Source organism: Ostrinia nubilalis, chromosome Z, assembly GCF_963855985.1.
Source record: "Ostrinia nubilalis chromosome Z, ilOstNubi1.1, whole genome shotgun sequence".
Taxonomy (NCBI): domain Eukaryota; kingdom Metazoa; phylum Arthropoda; class Insecta; order Lepidoptera; family Crambidae; genus Ostrinia; species Ostrinia nubilalis.
The window spans coordinates 10,723,289-10,743,091 of NC_087119.1; the positions used below are offsets into that span (position 1 = coordinate 10,723,289).

The 19,803-nt window shown below is 38.7% G+C and overlaps 2 protein-coding genes and 1 long non-coding RNA gene across 3 annotated transcripts in view; 2 read left to right on the forward strand and 1 right to left on the reverse strand.

The window, feature by feature from the left end:
* LOC135087079 (dendritic arbor reduction protein 1-like) overlaps nucleotides 1–9,351 on the forward strand; it is an 85,298-nt gene extending 75,947 nt beyond the window's left edge. Inside the window, exons 3-7 of the mRNA XM_063981923.1 lie at nucleotides 4,337–4,768; nucleotides 5,966–6,079; nucleotides 6,484–6,652; nucleotides 8,046–8,105; nucleotides 9,118–9,351. Of these exons, the coding sequence (XP_063837993.1) occupies nucleotides 4,337–4,768; nucleotides 5,966–6,079; nucleotides 6,484–6,652; nucleotides 8,046–8,105; nucleotides 9,118–9,308 (966 nt within the window). The 3' untranslated portion in view covers nucleotides 9,309–9,351. The remainder of the gene's footprint in view (nucleotides 1–4,336; nucleotides 4,769–5,965; nucleotides 6,080–6,483; nucleotides 6,653–8,045; nucleotides 8,106–9,117) is intronic.
* The window catches only part of LOC135086941 (uncharacterized), a 422,922-nt gene that overhangs the window by 381,874 nt on the left and 21,245 nt on the right, over nucleotides 1–19,803 (reverse strand). The window lies entirely within an intron of this gene.
* LOC135086909 (uncharacterized) lies at nucleotides 10,651–18,745 on the forward strand. The gene is made up of 2 exons (XR_010260641.1): nucleotides 10,651–10,726; nucleotides 11,581–18,745. It is a non-coding gene; the product is annotated as an uncharacterized LOC135086909 (long non-coding RNA).

Genomic DNA, 19,803 nt, shown 5'->3' on the forward strand with positions numbered 1-19,803 from the left:
GCGAATTTTTTTATACTTCAGCATACTTAGGACACCCGGCAGCGTGTCCTGCCATGATCAAAGAAAAAAGAACTCGCAATTTAGCAGGTACATTAATTTGACTGTTTCACAACTCTAAATCTATTTAACTTACATTACATGAAAGGACAATGACCAAAAGTGGTCCAAATGTCAAGCGCCACATGCGACATGACATAATATGCGTAGATTAGTCCAAAATGTGCAATGGATAGAATGATATCAAGAACATGTTTCGGATGAAAAGGTAAAAAACAAACTTTTCATTCAGCCATAACTTTTTACTGACAGCATATTTTTGACTGCGGTTTGGTTATAATGAATCAGTATTTAGTAGACTATTTTACTACATAGGTCTCGTTAGTGGTGGACATTTGGACCACACTCCATACATTTTTGGTCATTGTCCTTTATCACATTTATCAAAGCTTCTTAGCTTGTCTATGTCCCAAAAATTATAAAATGAAAAAAGTAGTTGTCAAAAACCTTTTTAAGGCGGATTTTTTTCAATAAGGCGGGCGCGCGCGCGGCTATAAACGCGGTCACAAAATTCGGAAAGAACATATCGAAATCTATTTATTCACCAATTTTCAAAAATTCCGGAAAACTTTCCAAGTAAAATTAACAAATAACTGGACTATTTACTCGTTATTGAGCACAGAGACACAAACTTGGTTATTTTTCCAGAAAATTTATATTTAAGTGCATAAATGTAAAAATGGCTTCATAGTGCACAAAATTGGCAATAGGTGGCATAATAATGGTTACTTTTTTAGCGCCTAGTTTGAAATGTGATTGAACGATGACAACTAACAACAGTTGTCAGTTAGGTAAAATTTTATTTTAGTTGGAAAAAGACAAAAAGTGGTAAATGGGTTAACGTGCGGGGGCTGCAAAATCATGTTGTGACGTCACGCGCGAATATTGGAAATTTTTGAAAATTTTAAAATGTCCGTAATCTTCTCGAGGCTCTATCTTCGGTAATACTGGATGGATTGAGGTGAAATAAAAACTAGTGTAATGTGTGTGATCTAAACTTTAAATTAAGTCATAATTTAACTTAATATTATAACTTATGCGTGTTGTCCATTCTAATAAACATTGGAAGTATGTTTGTAGGTATCATAAAATGCAAAAAATCAACTAATACCATGATGAGTCATATCATGACACGCCTACTTATCTCCGCTATAACAAAGGGGCTCTCCGTTTCCATGTTTATAATCAAAATATTCAAATCTTCTAAGTAGGTAGTTTTATATCAAAGCAATCGTAAACCTAGAAACACCAATTTTGCTGATTGAAGCTTAGGTTTTCTCTTGTTCAGATGGGTAGATGTGTGTATCGATTGTTCAGTGGCAGAATATTGCGTTGGTTATCTGTAACACGGCATAATCTGTGGGGCGGTTGCTCAAGCTGTCTAGCCGCGTAGAGGAGCCACTGCGCAATCGTTCGATCCGCAAAGGTCATGGAAGGAATTTGCGCGGTCCAGCGCGTTGCGACACCAATACTCTATTCCAAAGAGGTCCCAGCCAGCGTGCGGCGCGGACGGCAACCATAGACAATCTCTTTGAACCCCTTTGCCTGACACGCAAGCGATCAAGCAAGCTGTACGGCGCTAGTGGTGGGACGAGAACTAAATGGCGTAGTAAAACGTTATCATCGACCAGGCTGGAGGCAAACTAAATTTAATTTGAGACATTAATTCACTACGCAATATTGTAGAGCTTATTCAAATTAAACCACTGAAAGATCCTGAAAATTCATTAGCGTGTATGTTTGTAAGTAATTTTATCGTTAGCTTGTAAAAGTCTTATGTTACTAAATACCTAAACTCTCGAAAGTAGGTACTACATGAGTTGTAAGTGAATACATATAGATAAAGCCCCTCCCCTTTGCATTATGAACAAACAATACTAATATAACAACAATACTAATGTAAATAAAGATAAAACAATGAACTCAAGCTTATCGATAAGTGTACTTATTTACATACATTTTCTTATCACGGAAGAGGCACTAACGGTACGGGAAATACCTATATAGTTACGTTATATATTTTAAATGTATTAGGTAGGTAATATAATCATAATCAAGAGTAAGATTATGAAAATTACTCAATAATGACTGCACTAGTATAATGTCAAGTAGTAGGTAGTAAAACACAGAGATATAATAACCAAAACACAAAAACATAGAAACCAGATCAAGAGCTAAGCTTAAGCTATAATTGAAGATAATTTAAGCAACTGCAACAGCTCTTGAAGCGAGTGCCTTTCATAATTTCTACTCGTAACACTTACGAAGCAACCTGCGCTTATAATAAATTAATATACTCATGCAAATTCAAATACGCCGGGTGTTGCTTGTATTTCTTACAAATGTCAATCAAGCTACTTTATTGCTGAAACGGGTAAAGTTAGTGAGCGCTAGCAGTTGTTCAACACTTGACATTGTCGACGTCTCCTGCGCGTAGGCATGCATGCGCGTACACAATCGTGAGGTTCCCTGTGGAGTGCACATTATTATTTGACCCTATCTGAACTAGTTTTAGGCTTACAATAATATTAAATGGATTATGTAGCGAGCAAGAAAGCCTCGGCTCGTCACCTGCGCCGGCGCGCGCCGCGTGGGCCGCCCCATTGTATGCAAATCCGGGCTGAGGCAGGCGACGCGGGGAATCATTGGAAGTGACACTGTATCGTCAACTTCATCTCGGCTGCACCATGATTAATGGCATCCCTCGTATTCCGCTCGTGATTGATTGGTTTTAAATACCCTGCTCACCCAGCCCCAGCCCAGATCGACGAACAGATTTTTTGTCTGTAATTTCTGAATGAACAACTTCAGTTCACTCACGCAGTGACATAGACATCTTAAATAGAATACCAGTCACGATAAATGTTACCTTCGATTTAATGCGTAGGTACTTAACCATCATATTACTCACCAGCACCTAGACAAACGAGACGGTGTCCACCTTCCAACTTTTAGGTCATATGGCGATAGAAAATTAGTAAATAGCAAGCAGACTTTATGGCTACTTAACACGTTGAGTGCGAAACCAGGTCTATAGACCTTGTGTACGTCTCGCTTACCGTGCGGCTAAGAAAATTATAGTCTTCCTTGTCGTGCGAAAGGCATAACTTCAATTGGGTCCGGTGTAGGAAAGTGATGAATATATATCTATGATGTATTCTTAAAATAGAATCAAATGATGTACCTACCTTAATACCAGGTTTTTAGACCTGGTACCGCACGGAAGTAATAAAATGTCTTCACAATGCGAAACCAGGTCGAAGCACCTTGTACCCTGCGCACCTGGTACCGCACCCCACGCTAGCTTCGTGCAGCCAGTGTTGCCTCACATTCGTAAGAAACGCACATGTCGACATGGCGTCAAGAGAAACAAACAAAATCAAAACTGCAAATTGATTATAATTTAATTAGCTTTTTTTTTTTTTTTTATGTGATAGGAGGCAAACGAGCAAACGGATCACCTGAGCTACACGATTTATTGCTAATTTAAATAATGTTTTTCGTGACAAACATTTGAAGTTGTAACTAAATGTTATTAAATAATATTGTAACTAAATGTTATTAAATAATATGTTTTCTTTAAATATAGCTTATTTAAGTATTTATGCACGTATGTCTTATTTGTAAAATATTTAGACTAAATTATTAAAACATCTTTGTTTGTTACTTTTTTAAATTTTTATTAAAACTTAATTTAAACTATCGATATTTGTATTTCACATCCCTAGAATACCCACCAGACTTCCGTACTTCAGTGCGGCACAGGGTGCATAAGCCTTGTATTTTGAATATAGCTATAATTTTTATACTAAACAAGTTATTCACGAACGCCTTCAGGTGTATGTCAATAAATGCATTATTATTAATATTCAAAGAAAAAAAACACAATATCTATTAACATGAAGCCAAAAATAAAATTAATATATCTTAAATATTACAAGGTCTTTAAGCCTTGTGCCGCCACAATGTAAGTTTTAATACCAGGTTTACTGACCTTGTACCGAAGGAATGGAAAGTATTAGAAAGTTACTGCCGCAGCAAAGGTGTTAAACACAGCACTTATTTATGCCCAGCAATTTTCAACCAATAAACGGTGGCCGGGTAAATTATAATATGATTTATTAAAACTTCTCTCGAACCGTTTACCGCAATAAATACCTGTCCTAGATATGACCGCATGCTTTGCACCATTAATTGTAATGTGCGTGAAATACGCGCGCCTGGCAATCGAATTATGTAGTCTTCTAGAGTGGCCTGACGTAAGTTTTCTTTGCTTCAGACATCTGAGCTAGAGTCGCTGCTCTGCAAGCAGGAGGGCGCCTCGCTCGCGCCGGCGCACATGGACCTGTTCGATGGCGGCCCCTCTTCCCGCGACGATGCGTTCCTGCGGCCGGCGCTGTGGGAGGACATCGCGTCCTCGATCAGGAACATCGACCCGGAGAACGCGAACATGCTGGCGCCGCTGGGCGCGACGCACGTCAAGCTGGAGGCGGACGACGCGCTGCTGGAGGAGTGCGCCACGCCGCTGCTCAGCCCGCTGGAGATCAAGACGGAGCGGCTGTGCGCGCCGGCGTACGCGCACCCGGCGCCGCCGCAGCCGCCGCAGCAGCCGCCCGCCTCCTTCGCCAAGTACCCCCCCTCGCGCCTCGGCTACATGTCCCCGCTGACCCCGCCCGGCTCCGACCAGGGCAGCCCAGGAAACACTATGCAGGTACAGAGTCGTGCAAATACTTTTGTCATTGCGTGACTACGCCTTTCACTTTCCGCCGATTAAACTTATTAAGCATCTGGGATAGTGAATTTCGTAGCCTCGCATGAATATTTGCACTGAATCTTGATTCTAATCCGTGAATTTCAAATGCTGTGCGAAAGCTTGCGACGGATGGTACCATCTTCTGCACTGCGACTTTTTATGTTGTTTTGCTTAATGATTGCAGAGGGACAAATAAAGGCAAAATGTGTGATTTATTGTTATTCAAATCGGATGGACGGGTTAATACGTGAGTAGGTCCCGCATAAATATGTTGTAAAATGTTTATTTAGGTAAGTTATACAGACTATTGTAGGCAACTTATAAAACTTTAAGGTTGGTATTTATGTTCATTTCTATCCACAAATACCTTACTTGGAGCACCCTTAAAATAGATTTATTTAATGTATCATTACCGGCCACTATTTGCAACAATTTTACAGCATAATAATATCTAAGGAAATTCTTGAAATATCCAAATTTTGGACAGTTTTCTAAGTACCTACTGAAACTGCAAAGATGACTTGTAAAGTGACTAAGTATACTAACATCTTTCTTGGTCCAGAGAGACATACGAGTTTATTTAAACGTTTATAAATAGACATACCTTAACATATGGATTGTGTTTGTTGATTCAATTGAGCATCTATTTTTCAGCGCCTTGAAATTTTATTACCTACCACAAAATGATAGCTTCTACTAGACTTGTCGTAAGACGTGTACAAATGTAGCTTGTGAAGTGAACTGATCATGCGCATAGATTTGAATAAGCGTGCGAGGTGACACTGGATTTTATTGTCAGTATAAAATCGCAATTTCACCGAACTCAATCCCCACCGTCTGGATCACGAGACATATAAATAGGCTGGAGTTAGTATCGGCGCCATTGCCATGGTCTTCGCCTGACGAGAGGCAGTACAGTAAAAGAACAGTATGTTCTCTTGGTGTACTGTCTATCGTTGGGTGAAGATTGAACGTCGGGGCGTGGTAATGGGTGGTTACTACAGGGCTACTACGAAACGCTGTTTACGTAGTTTCGGGTCTATCTCTCACCTCATGCTAGCGTCTCACTTTGCGTGAGAGGGATGGACATTCGAAGCTTTGGATAACGTTTTTCGGAGTAGCCCCGCTGGTTCGTGAAAGCAGCATTGGTTGCAGGGCGGGCCGCGCCGGACGCCGCCGCCGCCGTACCACCCGCCGCCGCTGCTGCGGGCACCACACGTCACGCAGCACCAGGTTCAACATCATCATCATCAGCAGCATCACACGCAGGTGCGTATCTAAAGACCTAGCAATTTAATCTCTCTTCCCGTACAACCAAGGCATGTAAGTTACCGCAAGTCACTGAATTAGTTGCAATCCGAACATAATATTTTATGTATGTTGCAATTAATTAAGTGCTCGCACACACGCGTCACTCTCAGTCCTAGTTTTTCTCAGACGTATTACTTATTCATACGAATAATAGCTACTTAGACATTTAGCTAGATTGGTTTTAAAATTGTTTTGTTAGAAAGTTTCCCTGCATTCCCTGGTGATTCATTTTGTTTTGTTTGCTTTCTTATACCTACCACCCCAAACCCTGCAGGTTAAAAGTGCTAGCAGGGAAACCCCCAATTTCACTTGTCTTTTTCTTTCAAAACAAGCGCAATCGAATATAGTTCTTATTGGTCCAGCAGGCAATACCCCCGCCGCTGCAAATGCCGCAGCAGCAGCCGGCGCCGGCGCAGCACGTGCACACGCCGTTACCACACTCACGGCTCGCGTCGCCTCACTCCATGAAGTACAACCGGCGGAACAACCCGGAGTTGGAGAAGCGGAGAGTTCATCATTGTGATTTTATCGGTAAGTTGACATTACAAAGATCTGATGAAAATAAGGCGGTCATTTATTTTCTGCACATAGGCTTTTGAAGAGCGCTTCTACACGTCCCAATGATTACGGGAAGCACCTGGATCTTGGCAGTGGAGAAGGTCTTTGTAGACAGGATGAGAATGAGATCTGTACAATAAGTTACGGATCTGGTAAAACTACATTTAGGCTGGGTTGCACCATTTTACTTTAGCTTTGACAAACGTCAAAAATCTGTTATCGTTACAGTCACGGTCAAAGTCAGGTGGTGCAACTCAGCCTTAAAGTGGTAGAGATTACGACCTATCAAATACAACAGACTTTTTAACTGACACCTCTACAATGCAAACCCTGAAAATAATAGTTCTCGTACCGGACCTCTATGCTCTGCTGAAGTTTCTGGTTTGAATTCGCTGATAGCAACAGTGTTAGTGTCATGTTATGTATTAAGCTTTTATCAGTCTCAGTGTAATTTTGGGCTTATTTCCCAGTTCCAACTGAAAATAATAAGGAAACTGATAGTACGTATGTACCCAGTTTGGTTGGGTAATTAAAAGCAACTAACCCGATTTTCCAATACGACTGTTGACTGCTTTGTAGAGCTCGTTAAGCCGTCGGTCAAAGTTACACCGCCACTGTTACTGGTCCTTACTTAGGCTGAGTTGCACCACCCAACTTTAATGGTAACTATGACGATAACCGGTGCTTTTTGTATGGAGTTTGACAGACTTTTGACGTTTGTCAAAGTTAAAGTAAGATGGTGCAACTCAGTTTTAGAGCCATGTCAATGTAAACTGAGAAACTTGAAACAGCTATGTGGCTTTTAATTGAAGAATACCCCAAGAATGTAGAGAATTTGTATTGAAGATTCATCTCCTTAGCACATTGGGTCAGTCGCCCGGCAAGCGAATAGTCATGGATTCAAAACTTAAGCCTGATTTTTTAGGTTTAGAAAAATAGTCCTATTAAATTAGGTAGGTCAGTAACTTTGCATTTATTTGTTTTTAAAGTTCTGCTCGCAATAAAAATACGTTTCTTATGCCCGTTTTCCCCATCAATCCCTAATTTTTAAGTAACCCCTATGGTAAGAAATAACAGGAATTATGTTTACATAGGGATCACTTAAAAATTTGGGATTGATGGTGAAAACGGGCATCAAACTATTTATGAAAGCAAAACAAAACTGGAAAGCAAAGGTTGAATGATGTTAGAGTATGACATCATTCTTGAAGTACTATCATTTAAGATTTCGCATTCCGTAATAATGGTACGGCGTATAAACCCATAATACCCTGTACTTGGAAACTTAACTGTGCATTTGTTTGAACTTTTGATATGTTTACTTATACAGCGTGTTTTATAACTTAAAATTATTATTTGTCTACAGGTTGTACGAAAGTCTACACAAAGAGTTCGCATCTGAAAGCTCATCAAAGAATACATACAGGTAAATATCAACCATTATCTTGTTTTCATTAGTTTAAACGTTATTAAGTACATAATATTTTATTTTAAGTGGCTAAAGCGAATTATTTATAAAAACCATTAACCGAACTAACTGCCACTAGCGAAATTTTTATTTTAAGTTTTATATTTTGTAAGTTGTGTTAGTTAAGTTTAGAGGGATACTAGCTAGCATATATTCTACGAATGCAGAATATATTCTATTAGTTACCCTGTGTACATTTATAGTTATTTATGAGGCTAATGTATAAATAATGAAAAATGTGTAGAAAAACTTTAACCAAACATAAGATACTAGATTTATTACAGTACCTACTTGTTGGCGGAGTCAGTGTACCTACAATGATCACAACAAGTAGTACATGATAGTGAGAGGTAGCGCGCGCAAGGCCTAGGACATGCCGGTAAAGTGCAGAGTGCAAGCTCGCGCAATACTCACCTCAGCGTGCAGTTTATACCAGTATGAAATGAATCTTTCCCGAATGATTTGCATGAGGAAATCACCGATATAGTCTTTCATTAAGTCGATAAACTATGGATATGACAAAATAATCATCACAATGAATATTCTCTACATTCGCATGTTAATAATATTATTATTCGGAAGCAATTGGATAGCAACCCCGTTTCCATATTTTTAGGTGCACTCATGCCAGCTTCTTGATATGAGTGAGAGGGCGAAAATGTAAAATACTAAAACGATATTAGGGAGTACCTACCTAACACCCCAGCACCGGGTGTCATACTTGCTATCGAACGTCGAAGTATCTATTGTCTAGATATTGACAACTATGCATCAACGGGTCGCTACATCTACGGTACTCTATATTAATTAGTACGTTACAATGAATGTTTTGTTATCGAACCATGACAATTTCGAATAATGAATGCATACTGGGTTCAATGCCTTTGCCGAGCATGTCCGGCTGTATCGAAACTGCATTGTGCAAAATGATCTCTATTGCTATGTCGTTAACAACACAACGTTTCGATAGGCGAGAAACCGTACACCTGCCAGTGGCCGGAGTGCGAATGGCGGTTCGCGAGGTCCGACGAGCTGACGCGCCATTACCGCAAGCACACGGGAGCCAAACCCTTCAAGTGTGCGGTCTGCGAGCGGTCTTTCGCGCGGTCCGACCACCTCGCGCTGCATATGAAGCGGCACCTGCCCAAGGCGTCCAAATGACACGCGAGGAGGGGCGGTGAGCAGCCGCCCGAGTCCCACTCCGCACAGGTTTGTGACTTTGTATCTCTAGCCTTCATATTTCTACCGCAAGCACACGATACAAAGCGCTTCAAGTGCGCGGTCTGCGATCCTTGGCGTGGTCCGACCACCTCGCGCTGCAAATGAAGGGGCACCTGCCCAAGGCGTCCAAATGACACGCGAGGAGGGGCGGTGAGCAGCCGCCCGAGTCCCACTCCGCACAGGTTTGTGACTTTGTATCTCTAGCCTTCATATTTCTACCGCAAGCACACGATACAAAGCGCTTCAAGTGCGCGGTCTGCGATCCTTGGCGTGGTCCGACCACCTCGCGCTGCAAATGAAGGGGCACCTGCCCAAGGCGTCCAAATGACACGCGAGGAGGAGCGGTGAGCAGCCGCCCGAGTCCCACTCCGCACAGGTTTGTGACTTTGTAATTTGTATCTCTGGCCTTCATATTTCTACCGCAAACTCACGGTACAAAGCGCTTCAAGTGCGCGGTCTGCGATCCTTTGCGCGGTCCGACCATCTCGCGTTGCATATTAAGCGGCACCTGCCCAAGGCGTCCAAATGACACGCGAGGAGGGGCGGTGAGCAGCGCCCGAGTCCCACTCTGCACAGGTAACTTTGTATCTCTAGCCTTCATATTTCTACCGCAAATTCACGGTACAAAGCGCTTCAAGTGCGCGGTCTGCGATCCTTGGCGTGGTCCGACCACCTCGCGCTGCAAATGAAGGGGCACCTGCCCAAGGCGTCCAAATGACACGCGAGGAGGAGCGGTGAGCAGCCGCCCGAGTCCCACTCTGCACAGGTAACTTTGTATCTCTAGCCTTCATATTTCTACCGCAAGCACACGATACAAAGCGCTTCAAGTGCGCGGTCTGCGATCCTTGGCGTGGTCCGACCACCTCGCGCTGCAAATGAAGGGGCACCTGCCCAAGGCGTCCAAATGACACACGAGGAGGAGCGGTGAGCAGCCGCCCGAGTCCCACTCCGCACAGGTTTGTGACTTTGTAATTTGTATCTCTGGCCTTCATATTTCTACCGCAAACTCACGGTACAAAGCGCTTCAAGTGCGCGGTCTGCGATCCTTTGCGCGGTCCGACCATCTCGCGTTGCATATGAAGCGGCACCTGCCCAAGGCGTCCAAATGACACGCGAGGAGGGGCGGTGAGCAGCGCCCGAGTCCCACTCTGCACAGGTAACTTTGTATCTCTAGCCTTCATATTTCTACCGCAAATTCACGGTACAAAGCGCTTCAAGTGCACGGTCTGCAAGCGATCCTTGGCACTGTCCGACCACCTCGCGCTGCATATGAAGCGGCAGTGCGGCACCTGCCCAAGGCGTCCAAATGACACGCGAGGAGGGGTGGTGAGCAGCCGCCCGAGTCCCACTCCGCACAGGTTTGTAACTGTGTATCTTTAGCCTTCAGATTTCTACCACTAGCTCAAGGGAGCAGTCTTCGTTCAAATTTCATTCAAGGTACTGTCGACAACACATCGGACAATACATCATGCTTGTAAGATCGTCTCTATTAAGCACAATTACATGATAACGGCCTTTTAACGAGGCACCACCAACTCTACTAGAGTAATGGAAACAAACACTATCCCCAAATTACAAAAATGGTAGAGCTATGGTTGGTTTCCCATAAATCTGTCCCTATTAAAAAAAGGTTCCTTTATACATATAAAATTACTAAGTAGATCGGGAATCGAATCAGGGTCCCATCGAATTCCATACCACTAAGTTTCGTGCCTGCTCTACTTATTTTAGCAATTAGTTTCAACTGATTCTGCGCAAGATATAGCGCTTAAAGGGCAACAAACTTGGGGCTGAATGTTGTGTAAAATCCAACAGCTTTAAGCATCCAATATGCATCAGGCTTAATCCTAAGTGGTGATCACCAATACCATTTAAATCACACTCAAAAACTGTAGCTTAAATTATGATTAAGACTCCAGCCGAACTGAAAACATCATTAATGCACTTTACTTCTTGTCACTCAACCGGTTTATATTGTCTGCATTATCCTCAATTAGTTTTTGGCATTTTCCATTAAATATTTTACGTCTGTGTGTAACGAACTCATACAATCCCAAGCAAGTCACGAGCTTAGGCTTTTTTGTATAAGCTCGCTCTATCGTAGAATCAGTATTCTTTTAATGAGGCGGTCATCAAGGTTCTCCTTTCCATTTTCAGTAAAATGTATATTAATTAGCACAGTAATTAAGCAAATTATAATGACCTGTTTCAGGAGGAATGCAGTGAGAGCATCTTCCTGGAGTGCGACCTGGACGCGAGCCTCATGGACTCCCTGTACGGAGCGCTGTAGGCCTGCCGTCCCCTCCCGCCATCAAGAACGCTTCCCTGTCTTGTATATTTCGCAACAACTTATTTAGAGGCGTCGCAATTGTATAAACAATGCTGCACTGCGTTTCCGCGCAGTAGAAGATGTTAATGATATCCCTTCAATGAAAACAATTTCAGTATTTGTAAGGACTTGTGCATTATTATAGTCTCAAAAATTTTTGGCACACAGCTTTGAAAGCTGCGGGTAATTGAACACCTTCAGTTTCGAGCTATCGCTATAAATATAGGCTCCTCATAATGTAAATCTTGCGTTTCGAAAGAGCCTATCGCCGTCAGTTAACCATAATGTGCATTTTCTTATTGTTGTTTACAGATAATGTCACGTGTCACAATAGAAGATTGCTTTCACAATGTGTACCTACCTACTATTCGTGGCCATTATGCATTGTGTATTTTGTCAAGGTTTAGGTCAGGCGCAAGAATATCGCGAAAATAACCCAAAAGAGTTACTAAAGAGCTGCTTTTAACATCATTCTTAAAACATTGGGCCTACTTAGTACGTACCTAATAATAACGTAGATCCAGGGTCTGTCGCTCATCTCGAAACAAGTGAAAGAGCTAAATCAATCCAAAAATACAGATTAGGTTGCGGTGCGGAATAGCCTCAATGTATCTGTCGTGGTATCGCATGCAGTTGCATGTTCTCTAGAGATAAGTTAAATCTCGCATGACCTACTTAATGATCGATCTTACTTATTTAGACAGCCTAATACAATATTGTCACACAATCTCGTACACAGCTCTCTCTAATCGATCGATATATCACTCCATATTATGGAATACATATTACCTACTCACATGAAATGGAAGTACTGCATAAAAATGCGATAGTCAGTGCCCTAAATACCTTGGCTACACAACTCCCAGTCGTATTTTAAATTCACAAGCTGTCTGCAGTCGTCAGCCCTTGTTTCACATTCGAATAAATTTGCCTTGACCTCAGAAAACAAATCCATTATACATTATGAGCATACTTTACAAACATCCATCTTTTTACCATTATTTTCTTACAAAGAAATTGCTCACCGATTGGTGTCACTAAGGGAACCGTTACATAAGCTCTAAGTATTCATTAGATATGATTAGTTAATTTATTAAGTTAATTTATAAGAGAGCAAGGAATATCCAAGATATTATAGTTATCTTAATATTATTATTGAGTAATGCAGTTAGTCTATAGGTGTTAGTTGATAAACGTAGACACAGGCGCGTCTTCGGGTCTAACGACCACCAGAGAGCTTGAAACAAAACTTGTCTTATTACCAATCTACATAAGTACCAGATTAGAAAATATTGTCAAATTCAGTAGCAATCGCTGGTCGTTATATACGAGGACGCTTTGAATACACTTTCTAGTCTCGATTCAATACAGATTTTTTCTATTCCATTTACTTACACTAACAAGCTTTTGCCTGATATATCCTTCACGTTTCGTCATGTACTAAGTAATCTTACTTACCTATACGTACAAACATAGAAGTAAATTAGTAAGTACATATTGTTAATTCTTATGAAATACTTTACTTATTAACAATGTAAAAATATTTGAAGGATCCTTATTGCCTCCGTCCAGTGAAATCATGTAATACAGTGCCTTGGAACAAGTCTGTCTACATGCTTTTTGTAACATAGATACTCGTATCATCGTATCACTTGTAGAGGACATGGGTGACACTGCGCTAAGAAGCGCAATTGCGCTAACTCAGTGTTGACTAACTTCTTTAAAATGTTAGCGCAATTTGCAGAAGCGATCATTCAGAAAGATGTCAAAATGTAGAGTTCCCGCAAAACGCAGTGAATTCTTTAAACATCTCTTACTCAGTAGAGTCAAAAATGAAGTGATTTTATAAGTGAAAACAGATTTTTTTTTGTTGAGTTTGCCGCAATAACTCACTGAGTTAAGAGACTTTGCGAGTGACCCATGTCTAATTGTAGGAGAGTCATATCCCCTTATCGTGTAAGTGCATGCCATGTTGATAGTCACTAGTTGCCTTTAAGTTAGTCTGCCTCGTGCTGGTCGACCCACATGTGCCTTGCAAATGCCTGAGTAATTATACTTAGTGTCCTTATATTGACGTAGAGTTCTGTAGGAGCAACGTGAAATCGTGTGATGCCCCAAAAATTTATATCTTGAGGTGATATAATATACCTAATAGTCTGTAATATGGCAAATGGAATGTATAGGTTACATACAATGTGTGTGATGTTACCTCCACGATAAAAGTGTACTTTATTGAGATCGATAAGTCATGTCTAAAAATTCGAATTTTACCAAATTTCAAGAAGGATGAAAATATGAACAAAGATTTCATTTACCACGCATACTATACGAGTATTTTTGAAATAATAAAATTTTAAAATGCTGTGGATTTAACACATTTCAATAAAATTATGCAATAGTCTGAAAAGTTTAAATATCTAGTTAGGCATATATGTAGGTATATCTCGAATGTAAAAATATTAGAAATTCTATCAACACTGCATGTTATTTGCTCATAAACTTTTATGGTTGGATCTTATTCAAAATCTCCATCACAGAACAAGTATTATCAACAAGTCGAAATACTAACCCGGGGTATTTTCCTTCACCTTAACGTGAAAGTTATTGTCATTGAATTCTGTAATTTATTATTTTCTGTAAGAAATTTCTACTTCGAAAGTGCTGCCACCACACTGTTAAAATAAATAACTGAAACAACAACTGGAAAAATAGTTCTGTACCCTGAAAAGGACGTAGCCTGTGGACGTACCTGAAAAGTATACTAAAATAAAATCAATTTAAAACCAAAGTCTATTATGTAATTATAATAATATAACTAAGTTTTATACTAAAAAAGAAGAGTATTTTAATACAATCTTATAAAGTTTAACACAAAGAAATAAACAAAATATTAGGATCGTGGCAGCACTACCGTTTAAAAATATGCCCAATATTGCCTTAGCGCACCCTCAAATCATATCTTGTTTAATATGTATGATTTCATCCTTTGCGATTACATATTAATTGATAATTTTGTTGTGCTAATCATAATGGATTGGAAAAGTATATTTTAAAATTAACTACATCCAATAAATACAACTATGACAGTAGTTCTATTTATGATAAATGATTGTAGTTAAAATCTTGCCACTCTATCTTGCATTTAGTTAATAGTGAAACTTTACCTACTAAAAATATAGTTCTGTAATTTTATATTATCTGTGAGAATGTGAATTTAAGCCAAAAGGTATATGAGTGCTAGATTATTCTCAGAATGACAATTAACTTAGAATATGAATTAGTTTCACAGTGTCATAGGATTCGTCATCTAGTCTAAACCATTTCAAGAGCTGAATGGCACCTGAACAAATACAACTCTGGTAGTATTTTATCAGTTTAAGAAAGTTATAAATATTATATTGTTCTTTGAAGTAATCGCCGAAGCGAGTGTATAATCAAATGTAAAAGCAAATAATCTCAAAATGAGTTTGCTTGAGCTCGCCTGTTTTGTTATTTCTATTTTCGTGCTAAAACTACACGTCCACAGGTTGGCTTTGCACAGTATTAGGGTTGCCACGTCTTCAAATCGGAAAGCCGGATAAATCTACGCTAATCAATATGGAGGATTAAGAGTCTGGTTCTTCAATCTCTAGATTATTTTTCATGTTTACTTGTAGTAAGCAAGACGTCACCAACTCTGGCGGAACAGCCAATAGAAACTATAATATCCGGCTTTTTCCGACCAAATAACAACCCTAAAGTTTATTTAAGACTAATAATTTATTACAGTCACATAAAATGTTAACGTAACTGGAATAACTGTTGGGTGCGCTTATTTTTAGGACGAAAAAGTTATGAGTGAGCACATAAAATATTTTAAGTCTAACAGTCTCATTAGACAAAATTATCGCAGACTTAGAAATAAGTGAATGTTTAATAATGGAGTTAAAGCTGATTATTTGCCATAAACGTGTCTGTAGATGCCATATTTCGTAGTTAAAAAGAGTTGAATCAATTTAATTTTAGGTGTACGAGAAGACAGTAGTCATAAGTGGTCTTTATGTATAAAACCAAGTATAGTACCTCACTATCTCCTATTCTTGCTTATTCCTTGAACTTATTTTTTCATTAATAATATTATAATTAATTAAGTACGTTTTTATTTCACTAGTAATGTTAATTATAAGTCTAGTTAAGAATGTTGACTAAGTCACAAGATAATTTATTACCAATGACATGTTTTTAAATTCTTTTTATATTACCTATTTTTTGTATAGTTGAGTGTAAAAAGTTGAAATATATATTTTGATGAAACACATGAACTTATGTTAATTGTATCTAACAGAAGGAGTAGCCAGATGTGTGATTTACTAACCACTTGTTTTTACTACTTCGACATCTCTCACTACTTTCAGATGAAAATAAGCCAAATACTTATTTGACCATTACCTTACCAATATTACAGTTTCTAAACTACTGTCCAGTGCTACAAAAACTACTTGTAATAAAATTAATAATGCACCTATCCATACCTATCTAAAATGTGTCAAGGTTTACTTAGGGCTGATTTTACCATCGCGGGATAACTTTATTGGCTGAAGAATAAGTTTGGCACATTGACAGTTTCAGTATGGGAAATATGTCAAAATGACAAGTTTATTCTTCAGTTAAAAGTTATTTATACGATGGTAAATCAGCCCTTAGTTGAATTTGACTGTATAGAGTTCGACTTCATGTAGCAATATTTCGAACATTTACAAAGAGTCGTAATGTAATAAAGCTGGGAAGGCAGACAACTGCAGCGAGTGATTGCTTCAAAACCTGGGAGGTTTCACTACATAGAGTTTAATATAAAACGACGTTATACTGAAAATAACAACTGAACATATTTTTACCTTACTATGTAGTGATCGGTCATGTAAATATTATTATGTAAATCAATGTCATGTAAAACACAAATCAAATGAAAATAGAGTAAGTATGCATAGGTGTATTTAACATACAAATTGGATGCAGTAATAAGTTTGCCGATATCAGCATGAATTCATTTTGCAGTAATTTCAAAATAAACTTAAGAAATTAATTAAAAACCACAAGCTATGGGTAATGAAATCGAAATTCTATTTAGTCCGTCAAACAGATAATAAAAACATTTTGAACACATATTTTTGATTTTTTTTTCATAATCTAATAATTACAGTATTATATTAAGTTGAAATGTCGCGTGACGTCACTTTTGAGTAAAAATTCTATTCAAGCGTCACGTAACGCGCCAATTCAACTTGATGTAGCACTCTTATTATTTAATTATGAAAAAAATAAAATATAAGTGTAATATTTTCTAACTAGCGGCCGCCTGCGACTTCGTACGCGTGGATCCAGTTTTAACCCCTTCATCTATCTTACGCGGTTTAGATTTTTTCATACAAAATTTTTTCCCGTTAACTCCCCTTCCCGTGGGAATTTTGAAATATCCTGTTGTAACTAAGCTTTTAGTTTAGGTAGGTACTAAGATACCTGCATGCCAAAATTTCAAGCGTCTAAATTAAGCGGTTTAGATTTTTCATACAAAAGGATTTTCCCGCTAATTACCTACCGTTCCCGTGGGAATTTTGCAATATCCTGTTGTAATTGTTGTAACTAAGCTTTAAGTTTACTAAGATACCTGCATACCAAATTTCAAGCGTCTAACTTAAGCGGTTTAGATTTTTCATACAAAAGGATTTTCCCGCTAATTCCCGTTCCCGTGGGAATTTTGCAATATCCTGTTGTAACTAAGCTTTAAGTTTACTAAGATACCTGCATGCCAAATTTCAAGCGTCTAACTTAAGCGGTTTAGATTTTTCATACAAAAGGATTTTCCCGCTAATTACCTACCGTTCCCGTAGGAATTTTGCAATATCCTGTTGTAAGTGTTGTAACTAAGCTTTAAGTTTACTAAGATACCTGCATACCAAATTTCAAGCGTCTAACTTAAGCGGTTTAGATTTTTCATACAAAAGGATTTTCCCGCTAATTCCCATTCCCGTGGGAATTTTGCAATATCCTGTTGTAACTAAGCTTTAAGTTTACTAAGATACCTGCATGCCAAATTTCAAGCGTCTAACTAAAGCCGTTTAGATTTTTCATACAAAAGGATTTTCCCGCTAATTCCCGTTCCCGTGGGAATTCCTAAGTGTACTATAACCTGCCCAGGAGTACGAAGAATAATTGTACCAAGTTTCGTTAAAATCCGTCGAGTAGTTTTTGTTTCTATAAGGAACATACAGACGGACAGACAGACAGACACACAGTCAAAAATTTTACTGATCGCATTTTTGGCATCAGTATCGATCACTTATCATCCCCTGATAGTTATTTTGAAAATATATTTCATGTACAGAATTGACATCTCTACAGATTTATTATAAGTATAGATTATCTGTCTTACGGAAAATTAATTGAAATTTTGTCATCTAGCCTTAGTATGAGTTTATGCTGATATCATTTGAAGGTCATCAATACTTGTGTAATCGTACAATAAGAATACTTACCCGCTGTTTAGTGCCATTGATTTTCCCTTTATTTCTGCCTACGCACTGTGCCATAAAAGCAAATTTTTACATAATTAAGGTTTAGGTACCTCTTTAAAAGCAGCTAGCACCGTGTCTGAATCTAAAATTGTCACATCTTCAAAAATGTTGAATAAATGTGCGTTATCAAATCGAAAAATGCTTGAATAAAGTTTTGTTGTGTTTGAAAGAAAATGTTGTACAGTCAGCGTCAAATAAGTAAGTAGTTAGTGATACGTGGTGATACACAAAGTGGTCAAAAAGTTAACAACGCAATCTTATTCCAATTGTAACAAAGACGTGTTGCGAACTTTTTGGCTACTTTGAGTGTCACGAATTACCTAACTGTACCTGTACGCTGACTGTACCTACGTAGTATTCTAATGATTTCCACACGTGTGCAAGCTGATCTTAAAGATTTACCTCTCAGTCGTAAAGTAAACGATATTATTTGTATTGTAAATTCTGTTTTACTACAACTTTCACATTTCAGAACAAATTAAATATAGTCACATTTATTTATGTGTGTTTTTATGTGTGTCCTATCTACCTATAACAAACATCGTGGTGTAGCAATTGGAGTTTGTCTTGGGTTCGATTTCCAGGTAAAGCAGGCGAAGTGGGAAATAGCTATAAATGCTGACATTTTGGACATTTTGGCTATAATAAGCAATTGTCTGGTGAATTACCGTCCTGTCGGTTCGATTGAGCCATTTCAGACTTCTATAGCGTCTCATAAAGTCTGACCTCAGGGCCGCAGCCCACACTGTGGATCTAAAAACATGACAAAGCGGACTATTGCGAGGTTTATTCACATTGAGAAGCCAAACTTAAAGGAATCAATTTTACTTTATTACACAGGTGAGGTACTCTACCTTTTATTAACTGTTTAAGCGGAACGGAAGTTGGTATGATAAAAGTTAATGTGGTTAAGAATTTTTCAAATCGGTCCAGTAGTTTCGGAGCCTATTCCATTCAATACAAACAACCAAATCTTTCCTTTTTACAATAATGTTAGGTAAACAGATAGATAGTAGAGCAAACTGAGCAAGTATTTATCCATGCCCTATCTAGGTGCATGAATGAGTGGGTGTAGGGTAAGTGCGCTAGTTTTCGTCCAATTATCGGAGTTGCCAACTTTGTGATGCGAAATGAATATCTTAAAATACCCTTACTCATATGTATCATATGTCATTTTAGTCCTTATATAGTCTACTTTACGTTAATATTATATGACAATAAGTAAATACCACGGCTTTTTTTATAAAAAATATTTTATGCAAAAGAGGCGATTTCACTAGTTTTCGTCCAAAAAAATCAGTTTTCGTCCTAGTGTACGCTAGTTTTCGACCACTGTGTAGAAAAAAGGGTGCAGTTGAATTATAACTTAAAACCAATTCTACAATACAGTAAGTATGGATTGTGGTATATCATTTGAAAGGTAATTTTGTTAGCTTTCAAATGATATCAAAAAGATTTAAATAAGTTTCTTACCTAAATTTAGGAAAATATTTCAATAGGTCGAAGGACAAATGGACGAAAACTAATCTACAGGAATAGCTAATTTTGGTTTTCG